This window comes from Trichosurus vulpecula, chromosome 9 (genome assembly GCF_011100635.1).
Source record: "Trichosurus vulpecula isolate mTriVul1 chromosome 9, mTriVul1.pri, whole genome shotgun sequence".
NCBI lineage: Eukaryota > Metazoa > Chordata > Mammalia > Diprotodontia > Phalangeridae > Trichosurus > Trichosurus vulpecula.
Window position 1 is genome coordinate 2,168,448 of NC_050581.1, and position 19,143 is coordinate 2,187,590.

Consider the following 19,143-nt stretch of genomic DNA (forward strand, 5'->3'; position numbering starts at 1 on the left):
CATTTCAAGAAAGTGACGAACTAAGGGAACGTTGGTCTTGCCCATTTTTTTTTTTGCACCTAGCCTTTAGAACCTCCAGTTTTTTCATTTTTCCTTTATTGTGCTCAATTCTTCAAAAGGTTCCAAGGGAAAAAAATGATGCTTGACACATTACACATGGTTTAGAATAAGAACTCACAGATTGCCAGTGTAAAGTCACATAAAATGTACTTGCCTCCCTATTTTCCACCCCCAGAAAAATCACTAAGTAACAAAATAGGGTTCGGAGCATAGCATTCTTCCCACTCCTCTTATCTCAGGAAAATCTCTGTTCCCACTATCCTTTAGTTTTTTTAATTGTCTCTATTTTTTCAGTCAGCAAAAATCTGCCTTCTCATCTTCCCACCCTAACTTCTCAAGAACTGCAGAGAAACAAACCCTATCACAAATACATATAGTCAATCAAAACACATTTCCACATTGGCTTTATCCAAATATTTGTCTTACCCTGCACTCTGAAGTCCTTCACCTCGCTATCAGGAGTGGGGTAGCGTGTTTCATCACTAGTCTTCTGGAATTGTGGTTGGTCATCAAGCTGATAAGAGCTCCAAATTCTTTCCAAGGTGTTTGTTTGCCTTTACCATATTATCATTGTACAAATTGTTCTGGTTCTGTTCACTCCACCTGGCATCAGAATGTACAGGTTTCTCTAAAACCATCCCCTTCATCGTGTCCCTTCATTTCCATGACTCGATTCCCTATTTACCCAGTGACACTGACTTTGACTCGTATTTCACTTGAACATTCCACCTTTCATGATCCATTACACAGAACCTGACCCCCATGAGAAGCCCGCTCTATGTGCCCTGCATAAGGCAAGAGATTTTAGAAACAAAAAGAAAATACAAAAGGGGTTAGGGGAGACTTTTATTTTCATCAGAAACAGTAATGTTTACAAACTAGTACAAACATTTGTTGAAGGAAAGGCAAGCCATTTTCTAACAGCCACATTCTTAACTTACAGGCTAGAATTGGGACAAAATAAGAGATCGCTACATTGTATTTTGTTTCAATTTTTTAAAAGGCAAACCCAAATATTACATATGTTCTAAGACCAAGTCATTCTACATTGGCTTGACCCTACTGCACCCCACTTTATTGGTAATATTTTTCTATTCCTTCTATGCAATTGTGAACATCTTCCTGTTTCCTGAATAGGTCATAGTGCCAAAGATCCTCAGGGACCTAAAACTGAATTACTGGTTGGTTAGCTATGGCTTAATTCTGAATGCACATTCACCTAAAGAGGAAATATGCTACAGTATTAACTACCCCTACCTGAAGGATATGTGATCCCACATATCCTGGCCTTGGTTCCAGTCATTATCTCTGACACGGACAGTTGGGTTACCATGGGCAAGTCACAACCTTTCAGAACTCCAAGCAATTTCTACGACTCTAAGTTAAATGTAACTTGCTTACTGGTGGGAAGAGTTTACACATTAGGGGTTCCGTATACTGATGGAATCAGAGTTCTAAATCTAAAAACGAAAAACCAAGACTAGACCTGAAATGCTTTTCACCTCCATTGGTCTGTCTGCACATCTTTAAGTGCTCATGGGATCAGAGAAAGAAAAGACTATTCCAAGGCTGAATTCATGGATCACATTTCTTTGCCTTAGTGAGGGTGAAACTATGTAATAGGGCAGATGTAGTTCAGAGCTGAGAAGTCTGTTCCTCAACTCTACACAAAGCCAATAAGAGATAGTTCTTAGGATATGGATCCGCCTCAGTGAGAGTGTTAAGAAAACCTTAACAGGCACCTGTTAGCCAGCTGTGATTAAAGAATTCTCTATCATCCTTTCCCCCAAGCATCATATATTCATGATATGTTTCTCTCAAGTACATTAAGCCTTGACTGAATCAGAAACTTCTCTCTCATATGAACTCCCTGGTGTCTAGTGAGGGCAGAGCTCTTGCCGAAGCTCTTCCCACACTGAGGACACTCATAGGGCTTCTCACCAGTGTGGGTTCTCTGATGGGCATTGAAGTGGGAACTATTGTTGAAGCTTTTTCCGCATTCCCTACATTTATATGGACTCTCCCCAGTGTGAGCTCGCCGATGAGCGCTAAACTGGGAGCTGTTGTTAAACCTTTTCCCACACTCATTACACTGATATGGCTTTTCTCCTGTGTGGGTTCTCTGGTGGACAATGAGGCTTGAACTCTGATTGAAGCTTTTCCCACACTCGCCACACTTGTAGGGTCTCTCTCCCGTATGGGTCCTCAGGTGGGCAGTGAGGTTGGAACGCTCACTGAAACTTTTCCCACATTCGTTGCATTTATGGGGTTTCTCACCTGTGTGGATTCTCTGATGCCTAACAAGATAAGAACCGCGGCTAAAACTTTTCCCACACTCGTGACATTTAGTAGTCTTTTCTAATGCAGGAGGTAACTTGTGGGAATTTTGAGAGAAGCTATTTCCACATGCAAGCTGTTTATAGTGTTTTTCTCCAACAGAGAGTTTCTGTTGGCCTAGTTTCTTCATTAAGTCTCTCTCCTGGAAAGCTGGTTTCCCTTGTCTCTCTCGTGGAAAATTCACAAGTTGTTTTCTTAACTTGCTCACAGTCTCACAGGCTTCTTTCAGAACAGGATATTGGAAAATTTGGCGATTAAATCTTCCTGGTGTTGTTCTGCTCGGTTGCTCTTCTTCTGAATATTCCAATTTCAGAGCCTCCTTTTTGATCACGTCCTTGATTTCTAAACCTGAAAGAATAGAAATTAATTGACTGCGCCAGCAGGAAAGGAAGCCATGAGAAAACAGTCATTACTAAACTACTAGAGCAAGAAAATTCAGAAGTATAATCTGTCACATGCTAATCTTTACGTTAATAAAACTGTAATGTTTTACTTCCTCACTTGAGATCTCTGTAGGTACGTTGAAAATCCGAGACTCCAGTTCTTTTTAGCAATTTCAACCCGTGTTTATGGGAAACTGACCACTACCAGCATCTTTTGTCTCTCCTGCTATAGCTTCTGTGAACACTAACAAGCAAGTTGTTTTGCACAAATAAGGCCAAGGAGAGAAGATACCCCTTCTACATCAGGTTATCAGGTTGCACTGAGGTATGTGCTCAGCGTTAAAGGCCAAAGCACAAAGCTAAGGCTAGAAGGCCCTCCTCCTGAATAGCCTGATCTCTGAAAACAGAGGGTTCCTCAGCGTGGGTCCCAGAATAAAGAACTTTTCCTCTAGTTCTGATCGAGTAATGCAGAGAGAAAATGATGGCTAGTACCAAGCAAACATAGCCCTGGGACTAGGAGAGGCCCCTCAGTGCTACTTTGGAGGTCTCTCTCTCCTGCCATGGTAAGATCTGAAAAAAGCCAAGTTTTTACAGATCCAACACCCATAGAAATCCAAAGCCAGCATTCACATAGAGATGAGTAACATCAAGGTCAGACACTGAAATGGTGCCAGCAAAGAGATTCCTAGAATCACAGTCTCAAATTTGGAATGGACCTCAGGTATTTAGTCCAAACTGGTCTTTCCTACCCACCATTCTGAATGAAGAAATTCTTAGCAAGTTGATTTTTTAAAGAGGTTTCGGAACCTAAGGTTCTCAGCTTTCTGGCTAGGTTTCTTAAAACCCATTTTATCATTCTCTGAATTATCTATTATATATTCTTCTACAACCTCCCCAATCTCCAGCCCCCTGAGGCCTGTTTTCTATCCTCACCAGAAACAGACATCACCTCTCCAAGAACTCGGGAGTGTGGACAGAAAACAAAGAAAGGGCAATATACTAATGTGTCCCCCACGGGAATGTAGGCAGAAGCCATAGACTATCTTTGCTTTTGTGTTTGTCTCCCCAGGGCTTGCCCCGTGCTTGGTACGTGTTAAGGGCTTAAGAAATACTTTTTAATGTATCCAGCAATGAGAAATGTTGAGTTTCAAAGTAAAAGAGGATAAGAGAGAATCAAAATAATACAAATGGATGGATTCTGATGAACTCAGAAGGGGATCCAGAGGCTGGCCAAGGGGTACATATGCCCACACTCATTCCTGCTGTATTCTGTGCCATCTAGTCTGGCCTAACTCCCGTCTATACTTCCTGTGTTATCCTGTGTATATGAAACTCATGACTTAACATTTCAATACCTAAATACTCCAAACCATGCTTTTTCTGACATATACTAGTGAGTACCACTTAGCAGAAACTGGAGTTTAGCCACCTTTCACGTATACTCTTGAAATACAGATCAAGCCCAGAACCCCTCAAAAAACTTGAGTTTATCTAGGGTTTGTCCAGAACTAAAACCTAGGGTTTTCCCAAAACATCTAATCTGATCCCAGTCTAACTTTGATGCTCTAGAGAGGGCAAAGCTACCCTCAACTTCTTTCTCCAACCCCATTCTCAAACCTAGAATTCTAAGCTGCTTGAAGGAGAATGAAATTGGCCACATGTCCAAGTTCAGGGTATGTCAAAAAGCCTACGTTTGTTCTGGTGATGCCATAAAAGAAAACGCAAACCTATTTTATCACCTTTAGGGAGGCAATGAAATCACATAACTATTCATACTAATATCAATTTGTTCACAAACAGACATACTTTAATATCTTCAATGCAAACAGAAAGAAGTAAAGGTACACATAGAGCCTGGGCATGAGCAGGAAAGGAAGCAATGCTATGGCCAGGAAAGACAACATGAGCAGATACAGCCCAAACCAAAAATTCAATCCTAAACTGGATTTATGCAACGGTACATCAGAGGCATCAGAGGCAGTGTGGTGTAGTGGCCAGCCTTGGAGTCAGAAAAATCTAGGTTCAAGTCCTGACTTGACACATATTAGCTATGTGACCATGGCAAGTCACAGAAATCCTTGGTGCCTCTGGAACTCTTTAAGTCTATAAATTACAGACAACTGCCATTCTGCATTTGTGAGGGGAATTTCCATACCAGGAGTTCCCCTACACAGAGAAAAATCACAGGTCTGAAGCAAAAACTAACCCTATTCTAGGAAGTATAACATTTAAATACAGTTCTTTGTCTTGAAAAAAATCTGTGCATTACATGGGATTTTTTTATATCCATGTATCCCAGATAAACAGAAAATCTTTTTTATCCACCTGTGGGTTGAAAATATGGGAAATTTTAAGATCATTTTCAGAGAATACAATCCAAACCCTCCACTAAAGTGTTTCTCTTAAGCTTCACTGTGACACTGAGTTCTTGAAGGCTCTACTAGTGAAATTAAAGCTCTGACTGGTCCTCCCAAGTTGAAAAGCTTTCAGATGCTTGTTACAAAGAATGCTCTATTGTTGGAGTGGGAGTGGTAGAGGTTTACAAAGTTAGCAGAAAGTCATTTGGAATTGATAGTGATTTTTTTTTAAAGAAAAGAGCATCAATTTTCTAAAAATACAATTAATAAAAAAGATTTCAATTAGAGTTCAGCAACAAACTGTAATCTAAGGACCAACCTAAGTTCAGAAAGGCTCATCAATAGAAGGCTGGCCAGAGCAACTCAACCCTAAGAAGGTATGGAAGGGATACAACCTGAATCAGTGGAGGGCCTGCTCACACCACTGAAAACACAGGACCTCATGGTATTGTGCCAGGATTTTTCCACATTCTTTCAAATCCTAACATCATACTCAAGATGACAAAGGGAACACAAGCTACACAATCTTTGTAAACGGGCAAAAAAAGGAAGCCTGTTCTTGAGACAAGACAACTCTCTCATTTGGCCAACTACTGCCCTAGTTTCCTGGCCATTCTGCTAATAGGTCCAGAGTTTTTCATAAACCTAAGATTCATTGTGAATTGAAAGGAAAGTCTTTGTTTCCTCCAAAGTGCAGTGCACACCTGTGATTTTCTCATCCTCCAAGTCCCACTGTTGCTTCTGGTCTCCCCAGTTTTTTCCTTCTCTCTTTGCTTGTTTCTCATCAGTTTGTACTCGGTTCTCATTTGTATGGGAGCTACTTAGGATCTCTGTTTCCTTGGAACCCTGAAGATGTGGAATACATATATCTTTTCCATGTTCCACCCCAGAGATCAGAAGAGGTTTGGGAAGTCCTAAACATTGAAAAGCAGAAAGAGAAAATCATAGTTTACACCAACCACAAAGAACCCCCAAATTCAGGTAAACATTAGAATCTCCCAGAGACAAGAAGACCAGAAGAAGTTTCTTGGGGGGCTATTTGAGATGGTTGAGATGATGCAGGGATGGGAAAACATGATGATTTGGAGAATCACTGAAATCAGAGCAATCTGTTAAAGGGAATCTTTCCCATTGTGAATGAGATAGGAAAGGACCCAGAAAGATGTCCATGATTCAGTCCCTCCAAAAGTCCATGAAAGTAGCATCGAAATTGCCCTGAGAAGAGCAGAGCTCCTGTCATAAGAGGCAACGAAGCCTGTTATCTCCCAAGTTCTGGGATTTTGGAAACTGGCTTAGTAAGGGAACAGGCTCTAAGTTTACAGGGGAAATGAATCCTTACCCACTGAGTCCACATTTCGGTAATTCTCCTGCATGACACCCCTGTAGAGGACCCTCTGAGAAGACTTCAAACACCTCCACTCTTCCTGGGAGAAGGACACGGTCACATCCTCACATGTGACTGGTTCCTGTAACAACACCGGTACCTGCTGCTACCGAGAAAATAGCATCGCTCTATCCTAGGTTGAGGGGCAGAGACAGGAGCACAATGGTCAGACCAGGACACAAGAAGAGAGCTGAGGTGAGGAGCCGGGTGGAAAAGGGGGCAAAACAAGAGATTATGTACTCAAATAATAGGAGGGATGCTTACAAGGAGCCAAATATGCTCTTTAAAAATTTGCCTGATTTGCTTGGGAAGGAAGGGGGTTTCAGGACAGAAAAAAAAAAAATGAACTCTAGACTATGAAAACAATCCCAGGATGAAACTTTGTGATCTCAGAAGGAATGGAGGAACTGCAGCTCACCTGAAACTCAGTTGTAAGGGTCACAGCTTCCATCTCCTGGGTTCTCTTCCTTCTCTCCCGGGGACAGAAAGAAACCTGGGAAGTAAGCCTGGCTGGAGGAGGAAAAAGGAGTCACCAGAGGGATGGAAGTCAATAAACATTCTCTGACTTTCTCTATGGTCAGCCCTGAACTAATTTACTAACCCAATGAGATCCTCCCACGGTCCCTTATGCTTCTGCTAGAACAGAAACCAAACAGATAGATCCAAAGAATCAGTGCCCTCTTCCAAACTCCTCCAGGAATCCTGCACTTGTAGTTAACAGCCAGTATTATAAACTTGAAAGGAAATGGTATATGAATCTTTGTAATCATGAGCCACTCAGTAGTCTAGATTAGAATTTGGGGACTAAAGCACAGTAATCTCTACCAGATAATATTATTGCCTGACTAGAAATTCCATGAAGACAGGAAATGTCTTATGTAAACTTTCTCTCTCTGCCATGTTTAGGTTGAGGTATGGCTGTATGTTCTACATACATTGGCCAGTTAACAAATGTTTGTGAAATTGAACTGAATCCCAATTCAGTTGCTGTCCTTGCCAAGAGCTAGTGCATCACAAAGCAGAGAGCAAAACAACTAAACTAAACTAAAAAAACCCAACAAACAAAGATTAGGGGGAAAAAGAAGGTAAAAGAAAATAGGAGGGAAATGTTGCTTTGCTTTTATAAACCAACAAAAAAATGAAGCAAAGAAGCCATTCGTGTTAACTTTATTCTTAGCCACATGAAATTTGCCAATCCACAAACCATCTAGATAGGTTTATGGCCAGACTTTAATCATACAAAACAGATCTGAGCTTTTAAAAAAGCTCAGTAGCCACCAATACCAATCTTCAGTTAAGTCAAAAAGAGGTCAAAATGCAGTTTCCAAGAGGACTGAAAAATTTGTTCCAGTCAGTCAGCCTTACCGAAAAAGAAACTTCTACCTATGATTTTTGATCACTACATCTGGCAAATAGACAAGAGCTCTGTAAAAAAGGACCTCTGAGTAAAGACAAAAGGAAATGGAAAAACACTGTGAAGGAAAGGACGCTGGAGGCAAAGAAATAAGGCTTAGCTGCATTCAGATGTAAAGCACTTCCTGACTCTAATTTATTATAGCAATTAAATCATCCTGAAATCTCCTTCCTAAAGATCTTTAAAATTGGCACCCCTCTAACTGCAGTACTTCATCCCACCTCTAGGAGGGCCGCAGGCCTTCCTTTCCATCAGCCCAACCAATCACTGCTTCTTACTCACTCTCTGGTCTGAGTTGAGGCTCCTGTTCACAGTCTGACTGGTCCTGTGGTCCCTGATGAGGGCTCCACGATGCATTCCTTGAGGGATCTTCCTCCTGCTGGTTCTCCTGTTGCTTTAGGTGGTAGCTCATGGACTCCTGTGCTGTACCCACGGTCACTATCTTCTCCATAATCATTTCTGGGTTTTGCACACTGACTGGAAACTGGGAATAGGCCCATATATAGTTACTATATAGTCTAAAATGGGACATAATTCCAGAAAAAGCTGAATCAAAAACCCCCCCCAGAGGGGCATGGAAGCAGAAACTAAAATATTATTCCTGGAGCTATTGTTTCCACTTTCACAGGAAGTTTACAGAAGTCAAAAGCTGATCAAGTCAAAGGTTGATTCCTTTTGAAATAAAGCATTTTCCATTTCAAGAAACCTATGATGCTCCTGGTAAGAGTACTATAATAAAGGAACCACTGCTCTCTCCTGCCACAGCCTCTTCACCGTGCTATGCTGAGTATTCACAGAATCTTAGAGTTGGAAGGGACCTCAACGACCATCTGGTCCAACCTGAACATGAACAGGAATTACCCACAGACTACCACCAGGCTTTCTGCTGAAGACCTCTACCACGGGAGAACTTATCCCTCCCCAAGGCACCCCATTAGACTTTTGCACTCCCCCAATGAATAACATAACCTCATGCACATTTCACCTTTATCTCAGTTTCTCTTCTCCCACCACCCTAAGTACACTCTGATTACTCAATAAAATTTAAATTCTTTCACAGTCTTTCATGAGATACTTCAATTTCAGCCACATTAATCTTAATATTACCCACCTCTGCTAAAGTTTGAATAATTACACCATTCTACTTTCCACCACCAACCTTCATCCTTTCCAGACTTGAGATCTTTATTCAAGCCCTCCTCACTCTTCCCATCAAAGCTACCAGCCACACCTGTCAACTCAGCACGCTTACCTTGAGCCAGGGAAGACAACCAATGCCCTCTCTTCACTCAAGGGAGGCAGCTCAGTACAGTGGAAAGAGCGATAGCTTTGTAGTCAAAGGAGCTGGGTTTGAATCCTGACCCTAGGATTTATGAATTGTGTGACTTTGGGAAGGTCACTTTAACCTTTGTGGGTCTCAGTTTTCTCATTTGCAGAATGAAGGGGTTGGACTCAATGACCTCCAAGGTCCCTTCAGCTCTACATCTATGATCCTAAGGAAGCTGGAGAGGGCTCAGCTTGTTAGGTTCTTCTACGTCAATGTTACAGTGTATAAAGCCCATGCTCTGTCATGCCCGCAAAGCTAAAGGACCATCTCTAGAACAGCTTTGTCTCTTTCTTAGCATTAGCACAGTGCCTTGCAGAAAGCAGGATCTCAATAACATATATTAGTTGGATGAATTACCTGGCTGATGTGATAGAAAAAGGGAAATTTTTTCCTTGTAAGATGGTGGGAAAAGCACTGAACTTGGAATTAGAAACCCATGAGATTACAACTCTACATTTACTAATGGTGTGATTTTAGACAAGTCACTCCTCTAAGCCTCAGCTCCTACATGTGCAAAATGGGAATGGCAATACTTACAAATCTCCAGAGAGGGCACTTCACAAATGTAAGCTGCTAGCAGTAGTAGTGGTGGCAATGGTAGTAGTAGTATCACGTAAGATAGGTTTAGAAAGGTAATGGGGATCCTTTGTCTCTTAGCCAACTGACACTGCTAGCCTCGTTGTAGCTTCTTCCTACTGTTATCACATATTTCTCTTTCTTACCTGTTGTTCTGGTCCCTCAGTCTCTTTTTGCAAATCTTCCACGAGTGCCACAGCCTCCTCGCCATTTTCTGGATGATGCTCCCTCACCTGGACCTGGATCTCCCCAGGCAGGATGGTCAGGAACTGCTCCAGCACCAGCATTTCCAAGATTTGTTCTTTCGAGTTTGTCTTCGGCCTCAGCCACCTACAACAAAGTTCCCAGAGCGTACTAAAAGCTTCATGGGGCCCAGCCACCTCTTGGTAGCAGAACTGCCTGAAATGCTGACGGAAGGTTTCTGAGTCAGCTGTTCCTTCCACCTGAAGGGCAGTTTTCTGACCCTGGGTGTAGTTTTTCTGTGGAGGTTGTACCTGGCGGCCTGAGGCTGCAGCCATCATTCACCTCAGAGGATGATTTCACTCCAGATGGGCCTTGGCTCTGGGGGTTAAACTCTGTCTGTCATGTTACTGTGTTGCCACCACCATGAACTGGACACCAGTGAGAGTAGCTTCTCTCTGGGCTCAGGGAGACAAAAAAGTGTCAGTGACAAGTATAAGAACATGTCATTCTCAATCACTCTGGGGGCCCAAAGAACTAACAAGAACTAACAATGCAGCCCATGTTCTCAGAGGGACATCTGAGGAGTGAGGGCCATCTGTTAGAGATGCAACAGAGGGTGGAGGAAAACTGTGAAGCGATCCAGTTGTTGTGTTTTACCCTCCAAGCCCTTTCGTCCTGTCTTTCCATCATCCACAGCCTATCTTTATCCTCTACCTTAGATCCGCTCTCTTTGGGACTCTACTAATTTAAGGCATAACCTGAAACACCAAAAATAGGAAAAGTCCCTGGTTTTCCTTACAATCAACAAAGATTATTTCCCATGCCTCCAACAGCCTTTCTCCTGCTGTCTACAGAGCCACTTCACCTCTCAAAAACGGGACCTAGCTGGTCATTCCCCCACAAAGATGGTTCCTGGTTATTTGCTTTCTGCCCATCATACTCCCAGTTCTCTCTTTTTCTCTTCCACTCAATACTCCTGGGTCCCTTTTACCAAGCTGTCACCATCTCCAGAGGAAGGGACTGTTCCATGCTTTAGAAATGGCCCTGCACAAATGCACTGTTGGTGAAACTGAGAATGTGTCCAATTGTTCTAAAAGCAATTTGGGACAGCTCCTAAAAAGTCACTAAACTGTACATACCCCTTTACCCAGAAATCCTAATATTAGGCATATACCCTAGGTAAATGAAAGAAAGAAAAGGACCCATATGCACAAAAATACTTATAATGGCATTTTTCTCTTGTAAAATGGAAACAAAATGGGTGCTCATCGATTAGGGTAATGGCTGAAAAAGTGATGGCACAGGGATAGGATCGGAACCTGCGATTTCACTGGTGTAGGGAACTCTCAAATGAGGTAGCTCCTTCCACCAATGCAGATTGGAATCTTCTCTGCACCTTATAGTCTTGGATGCCTAGAGCAGGGTGTGGCCTTAACCAGATAAAAACATAATTGGGAGATTTTTTAACAAAATAAATTAAAATAAAACAACAACAACAAAAAACCAAAACAGATAATGTTGTGGTTTTCTAAGTCAATGTGTGGCCTGATGGATTTCTATTTGAGTCTGACACCACTGCTGTGGAGTATCGAGAGGTTAAGGGACATGCCCAGCTGTGATCACACACAGCCAATGTGTGTCAGAGGCAGGATTCGAACCCTGGTCTCTTGGCTTCGAGGCCAGCTCTCTATCCGCCATGCCATGCTGCCTCTACAAATGAATGTCTTCTCTAGTAAAAACTGACAAAAGGGATGAATTCAGATAATCTGGGAATAGTTATAAGAAAGGACACAGAATGCAGCAAACAGAACCAGGAGACAATTAATACACTAACACTGTAAAGGAAAACAGCTCAGAGAGACTACAGAACTTTGGTCAATGCAACGAACAATCATGACTCCACAACACTGACGATGAAGCATCAGAGATCCCAACTTTTGGCAGACAGATGAGAGACAAAATGCACAGAATTAGACATCTATTTTCAGACAGACAATGTCTGGATTTGTCTTCCTTGACAACTTATTTGTTGTAAGGGAGGGCTTTTATTCTGGAAGGAGAGGGGAGAAAGACACAGAAAAGAATGGGAGAGTAGTGGTAGTGATATAAAAAAGTGCCAATGAAACATTTTTTAAAAAACATAAAAGAGAGTGAAAGGAAGTTCAGAAGGCACAGAAAAGCTAGGCATATTACTCTATCAAATTGCTAAGGAAAAAAGAAAGCTGTACATAATAGAGACACACCACAGTTTCTTTTTCTGTTTATTTCTGTATGGAAAAGTTCATGTTTTTTGATGTTTGTCAACAAATAACAATTACATAATAATACGAGGGAGTGAGAGTTAAGAAATGGCCCTATTACTATCCCTTCTTGCAGCGTGGATGATTATTTGTTCCTATCTTGGCAGCGATGTCTTCGCGGGCATCTCCTACCTAATGTTGCACTGACCAATATAACTTCACAACAATATTAATACAACATAACCAAAGTCATTGCAAAATCCCACGTCTTGTTTGGCTGATCACAACCCGACAACGTTGTTTTATCTAACATCATACTTTCAAGTAACAAACTAACAACATTAAGATGATCTGACCAAACAGACAAGCCTATCTTGCTGAAATTCTGTGGAATACCTAGCAGACGCCTTAGCAGAGCCTGGATTTGTACGTTACCCTACCTCCAAAGAATATTCAGTTATATCATAACGCATCACACATCACACACCACTTTACAACATCACACTGAGGTAAGCAGGACTAATCAAAGCAGAAATCAAAGTCATGATTATGACGTTAGCGTCATCATTTTTACAAATGGAGAAACTGTTACAAAACAGTACAAAGCCTCATAGATCAGGGCTGTACCAAATGCAGGCCCGCTGAGGCCCGGCCCACAGTTCGATTTATGCGGCCAGCCTACAAGCATAGAAATTTACATAAATGCTTTAGTGAAGGAAGCTGAGCTATCCCAGAGCTCTCACTAAAATGGCAAATCAAAATATATCGTCTATTGTTTCAGGCTGGGGGCAGCTAGGTGGAGCGGTGAGTAGAGCACCGGCCCTGGAGTCAGGAGGACCTGAGTTCAAATCCAGCTTCGGACACTTGACACATGTACTAGCTGTGTGACCTTTACCCCACTTTACCCCAATTGCCCTGCCTTCCCCCCTGCAAAAAACAAACAAACAAAAAAAAACCCTGGGTAAAGGTAGGGAATTCACAGGTGAGGAAACTCCCTGTACCAGCGCAGGCTAGCACCTTTTCTATAACTTGTTTTAGAAAGTTTCCTAAAGCACTGAGAGGTTAAGTGACTTGCCCAGGGTCACACAGTGAAGCTGTGTCAAAGGGCACTTGACCCCAGGCCTTCTTGCTTGCAATGTTGGCTCTCTATCCATTATATTACCTGGCCTCTATATAACATTAGACAAGGGTAAAAAAAAAGTTTTTTTTTCCTGTCATACCTAAAAAATAGGTGAATCTTGTGCAGATTTCATATATGGCTTCAAATTTTACCCACGCCACTGTTTTTTATTGGAGTCATAGTGCTAAAAGTTGAAAAATAATTTTTTACTAAATAAAACTGTACTTATTTAATGGAGCTACTGACAATTTATTATATTTTTTTTCCTGTGGAACATCCCCTCTCAGCGTTCAGTAGTAGTCACCCATTGTGCTTGGACTCCATTTGCCCTGCTATCACTTCTCTTCTGGAGATTTACATTTTTTTGTCATATTTCTATTGATGTCTTCTGTTTTTATATCACGTTCATTTCTGAACTTATTCCCTTCTCCTCCCCTTGCCTTTCCAGCCCATTCAGCCATCCCTAATAACACATCTGCACAACTTGGCAGTAGGTAGGGGCCAAAATTAAAATGAGCTAAACTTCTTGGGGCTGCAGATATGTTAGACTAGAGACAGACTGAGGATGGCTGGTTGCCGTGGGTCACGTGACAAACAGTAAAATGTGCAGTAACAACCCTACATTTTTCCGCAGGCCTCCTGAAATCCTTTGGTGTGTCCATATGTAGTACAGGCCTGCCTTATAACAAAGGATCTTTTTAAAAGGCAGGGGAGGGATAGCAGTTCAACCAAACTAACCAATACCTTGATCATGCTGAACAGGATTTGCAATATCTCCAGTCTATAACACTCCACCTCTGCAATGAAGAAAGAGATCTCACCTCCTCCTCAGGAACATTAGGGCCCAAATCCAGAACTTCTAGGTCAAAGAAAAGGAATACCAAACATCCAGAAAGAAAGAAGTCAAGTACCAAGGATCTAGAATCACACACTATTTAGCAGTCATCACTATAAAGGAGCAAAGAACAAATGGGCTTACAGCCAATAATACCTTAACCTTAACCAACAACCAACAACCAGTAACCTTAACCAACAAAACAGTATAATCCTACAGGGAAAAAAAGAGACCTTTAATGAAATAGAGGACTTCCAAACATTCCTAATGAAAAAATCAGAGTTGCATAGAAACTTTGAAGTTCAAACATAGAAGAGAAACATAAAACAGTAAATATGAACAAGGATAACTGAATAAACAAGGATAAATGGCTTATATTTTAGTATAGGGAGATGATACACATGACCCTACTGAGTCCTATCACTATCATCATCAGTGGTTATAGAAAGTCTAATGAGACAGGCTCAGGACTAATCCTGTTGTGTCTTACTGATCTTAAGAGAAAAATGGAACGAGAAAGGGAACAGAATGGAGGGGGTGAGGAAGAAGGGAAAGGAAGGTTAGGAAAATTTTCCCCAAAAGATTAGGATGCGCAAGTAGAAATCCATACAAATAAAGAGGCAGGGATGGAGGGAACGACTGACACACACTTTAACCTCACTTTCATGTGAACTGGTTAAAAGGAGGAGGAATATATATATATACACAGAGTTGGGTACAGAAACAAATTCTATTTAACGGAGAAATAGGAGGGAAAAGGGATTGGGGGAGGGAGAATGAGAGGAAGGGTAGATTAAAGGAGGAATTAGTCCTAAGCAAAACAAACTCTAAAGAAGCACAAAAATATTTATAGCTCTTTTGAGGTGGTAAAGAATGGGAATCTGCAGGGGTACTCATAAATTAGAGAAGGAGTAAACAAGTTATGGTATATAAATGTGATGGTAGTACTACTATTGTATTATAAGGAATGAAGAGGATGATTTCAGAGAAACCTGGGAAGACTTGTATGATTTAACAGCACATGAAGTAAATAGAACCAGGAAAACAAGTCATATAATGATGGCAATGTGGTAAAGGCAAACAACTTTTAAAGAATCAGGAACTTTTATCAGCATAAGGACCAACCACCTCCTGATAGCAAGGTGAAAGTCTCAGGGTGCAAAATGAGACAAAAATTTTTTGGATAGGGCCAACATGGAAATTTTTTTGATCGACTAAGCATGTTCATAAGAGGGTGTTTTTCTTTAGTTCTCAAGTTGTCGGGGAGGGAGAGGGTTGGGATGGGAAGGTAAGAAGGCAGGTTTTTGCTGTCTGAAAACAATATAATTCTTAAAAAGAAAAAATAATGTTATCTACCAAATGCTTCCTGGCAAACAACAGACAGAAAACCCTGCTACATGTTGACAGTTTTGCTGCATGACTAAACAAGCATGAACACATGTTGGCTTGCACAGAAAGCATTTATGATTCAAGTAAGAACAATCAGTGATTTCTTGATACCAACCCCTACTCCCAACTGCCACAACCAAGTCAAACTTCATTATCCTCTAATATTTTTATTATATCAAAATTTATGTCGATGATACTGGTGAAAGAAAATCCATTTGCTTTTAAATTCAGCAAAAAAATACATTTAAATATCAAAAAACACCCATTTGGCCAAATGTGTATTGATTGTATCTATCCAATGCACCAACTAGCTGCCTAGGGATCATGATGAGTGGCACTTAGGAAGTCCAATAAGAAGGCAAACCAATAAATCATTTGTTAAAACAGCTTTTAAGACTAAAAATTCTTAATTCTAAGTTTGTGACACTTCAGAGTAGCTCATGAACATTTCTTGAAACTTAGAAATTTTATTTTCATTTACTTTAGATTGGGAAGAGGGAAATTAAACAAACAAGTGCCTAGGTGATCAAAGCAGAGAGTAAGGAGAGATTCCTTTATAGATATCCTATTGTAGCTCTATTTCTTGTACAGTCCCTACATATGTCTCATGGGTACGCCTTCCCACTACTGGAATCAGTGGCTCGAGAAGTCTCTGTTTGGGGTAAAGCTGTACTGAGATTTCAGTAAACTTAGTTCCAGTTTTCCCCTTTCATTCAGAAAGGCAGATCTGAGATGCAGTTAGACTAAAAAGATTTTAAGGTGATGCTTTTTAAGTCCTTGTCTTTCTCCCCTCAGTTCTCTCACAGTCAAAGTTAAATAGATAGGTGGCCTCCAAGTGATACAAGTCCCCTGTGTGCCTTCCATTCCAGGATCATAGAAGGTCTCAATGGCTACTTCTGAGACTAAAGGGAGAGGTGGAGCACTAGCTGAAGGTACTAGAAAGTAGGGGAGAAGAGCCAGTAATATAAAGAACATGGTTATCAGTGGCCACTCCTATATTAAACCAATAACCTATAAGACAGTTTCTTAAGGGTAAGGAATACTTTATTTTTGTCTTTGTATTCCCAGCACCTCGAACAGAGCCTGACATTTTTGTCTGGATGGACCTTTGATTGCTACATGGAACTCTTATGAGGAAACCTCCTCTCTCGATGCAGGACAGCACCAGCACCAGCTGTCAAGGGTATGGGCCTGCCCCGCCAAACAGGAATATATCAAACAAGAGTAAGTCAAACGGGAAGCTGGCAAATGTGAATGTTAAATCAATTTAATTCAATATTTATTAAGTACCTCGTATGAGACACGTTAGCCACATTTAAGATAGAGATTTTTTTTTTTAAAGACAACTCATAATCTAACAGCAGGGAAGGGGAAACGGACAAATAACAAAAGACAATGTGACAGATGCAAAGGAAAGGTCCAGGCAAAGTGCCAAGATAAATTCAAGGCCTACCTTTAGCCGTATGAAAAATGCTCCAAATCATCCATAATCAGTGAAATGCAAAAATTAAAGCACATCTAAGGTTCTACCTTACACCCATTAGATTGGCAAAAAAAAAAAAAAAAAAAAAAAAAGAAAACTATTGGAGGGGACCTGGGAAAAAACTGGTAGAGCTGTGAAATGGTCCAGTCATTCCGGAAAGCTATACCCAAAAAGTGATCAAACCATGCATACCATTTAATGCAGTGATACCACTATAGTATACCGCATACAGGCTTACAGCCAATAATACCTTAACCAACAAAACTGAATATAATCCTACATGGGAAAAAAATAGACCTTTAATGAAATAATTTCCAAATATTCCTGATGAAAAAAATCGGAGTTGCATAGAAACTCTGAGGTTCAAACACACAAGTTAAGAGAAAAATAAAACAGTAAATATGAACAATGATAACCGAATAAAAAAGGATAAACTGTTTATGTTTTAGTATAGGGAGATGATACATATGACCCTGCTGAGCCCTATCACTATCATCACCAGTGGTTATAGAGAGAGTCTAATTAGACACGGCTAAGACCGAATAAAAAGGAAAAGATCTTATGTATAAACATATTTATAGCAGCTCTACTACTAGAACCTAAGGGCAAAGCGCTAAGAAAAATTTAAGGATGGAAAGATCAATCCCTTTCAGCTGTGTAGGAACGAGGAGAGAAGCCTTAATGGAAGAGATAGACGCTTCATTTAGGACTTAGGAAAGAGAGGATTTCAAAAAAGAGACCGAGGGATGGAAGAGTCTACGGCCATTTCAGGCGTAGCACTATCAAAGGCATGGAGAGATGGGAAGTAGGAGTCCACTCTGACTGGTGTAGGATAAAGAGAGGGATAGGAGTAGGAGTAAAACTTGAACAGTAAATTGTACCTTAACTATAGAGGGCCTTGAATGCCAAGATTGGAAGTTTTTATTTTATGCAGTAAAAAGTACGTGGCCACTGAGACTTCTGAGTAAAGGTATGAATGATTGGAATGGTCCATTAAGAGTATTAATAGGCCAGAAGTGTGCAGAACTGAGAGTGCAAAGGGGGCGGCAAACAGGAGAGATTCTGTAGACACAACATACAGGTAACTGTATAAGTGAATGTGGAAGGTGAGCCAAAGGTAACAAGGAGGTTGTGAGGCTGTGTCAATGGGAAGATCGCATTCCATCTACAAAGAGCTAAGTTAGGGAGGGGGGCAGGTCTAGCACGGAAGATGAATCAGCCTGGGACCCTTGGAATTGGATGAGGGATGGGGAAAGAGGGAGCCACCAAGTGAAAAGCCCGGACCGGAGCTCGGACGTGTAGACCCGGGAGTCATCTTCATAGAGCGGACAAGTGAACCGGGCGGAGCAGCTGGACGAAGTCACCCAGGGTTAGGGCACGGTCTCGGGGCCAGGTTTAACGGGCAGGAGAAGAAGGAGGAACTTGCGAGAGAGCGCCAAGGACAGAAAGACAGAAGCCCTAGGGTGTGATGTCACCAAGGCGGAGGGGAGCCTGGGTCAGGAAGCCTCCCTGATCTTGGGGTGAGCCGCAAGGGGGTGTCCCTCTTCTTCCACGCTGCGGGGCCTCCCCGCTCCTCACTCCGCCCCCCAACTCCTTCAGCCCACAACCGAAACCGAGCAGCCTCCGGGAGGCCCCAGGAAGGGAGAGGAGGCGAGGCGGCAGGAAGCCTAAGCGAGGGTGGCCTGGGAGGTTGGGAGGGACCTGGCCCAGGGCCCGGCCCAGGCGAAGCGGACAACTCACCAGATCCCGGGTCTCCGGACTCCCCAAACTCCCTCAGCTATCCAGCCGGAAGTTCCTGCCAGGCACAGTTAGGACAAGAGCGGAAAGATCGCGCATGCTCACAAAGTCACTCCCCAGAACTACAACCCCCAGAAGGCCCCGCGGCGTTTGATTTGGGCTGATTGCTTTTCCCTCTAGTATTGACTGCGAGAGCGGCAGGTGAACTAGGAGAATTGTTCGCAGAGCGCTCGAAGGAGAAATCTACCTGAAAAGGGGGCAATCCCCAATTACCTGTTACTTCTCTTCCGAAGCGAGACTTTCTCAACCTGCGGCTCT

The 19,143-nt window shown here is 41.9% G+C and overlaps 1 protein-coding gene across 5 annotated transcripts; it reads right to left on the reverse strand.

Moving 5' to 3' along the window:
- Positions 1 to 893: 893 nt before the first annotated feature.
- ZSCAN32 (zinc finger and SCAN domain containing 32) lies at positions 894 to 18,889 on the reverse strand. 5 transcript variants are annotated; one of them, XM_036738658.1, is made up of 8 exons: positions 18,829 to 18,889; positions 10,333 to 10,476; positions 9,985 to 10,168; positions 8,218 to 8,419; positions 6,940 to 7,031; positions 6,477 to 6,603; positions 5,842 to 6,051; positions 894 to 2,745 (listed from the first exon to the last, which is right to left on the reverse strand). In XM_036738658.1, the coding sequence occupies exons 3-8, from the start codon at positions 10,123 to 10,125 to the stop codon at positions 1,862 to 1,864; spliced, it is 1,656 nt and encodes a 551-aa protein (XP_036594553.1). In that variant the 5' UTR covers positions 10,126 to 10,168; positions 10,333 to 10,476; positions 18,829 to 18,889; the 3' UTR covers positions 894 to 1,861. The 5 variants fall into 5 exon arrangements, with proteins under 5 accessions (XP_036594553.1, XP_036594549.1, XP_036594550.1 ...); XM_036738654.1 differs by having other exon boundaries at positions 9,985 to 10,476; XM_036738655.1 differs by lacking the exon at positions 18,829 to 18,889 and adding an exon at positions 17,970 to 18,273 and having other exon boundaries at positions 9,985 to 10,476.
- Positions 18,890 to 19,143: the final 254 nt, after the last annotated feature.

What these genes read in the sequence shown, in the direction of transcription:
- ZSCAN32 (XM_036738654.1), bottom strand. Translation starts at nt 10,359, where the DNA reads ATGATGGCTGCAGCCTCAGGCCGCCAGGTACAACCTCCACAGAAAAAC. An exon ending in CTGAGGGACCAGAACAACAG is followed by an intron (nt 8,420 to 9,984) that starts GTAAGAAAGAGA and finishes GCCTATTCCCAG; the next exon opens with TTTCCAGTCAGTGTGCAAAA. An exon ending in GCCTCAACTCAGACCAGAGA is followed by an intron (nt 7,032 to 8,217) that starts GTGAGTAAGAAG and finishes TTCCTCCTCCAG; the next exon opens with CCAGGCTTACTTCCCAGGTT.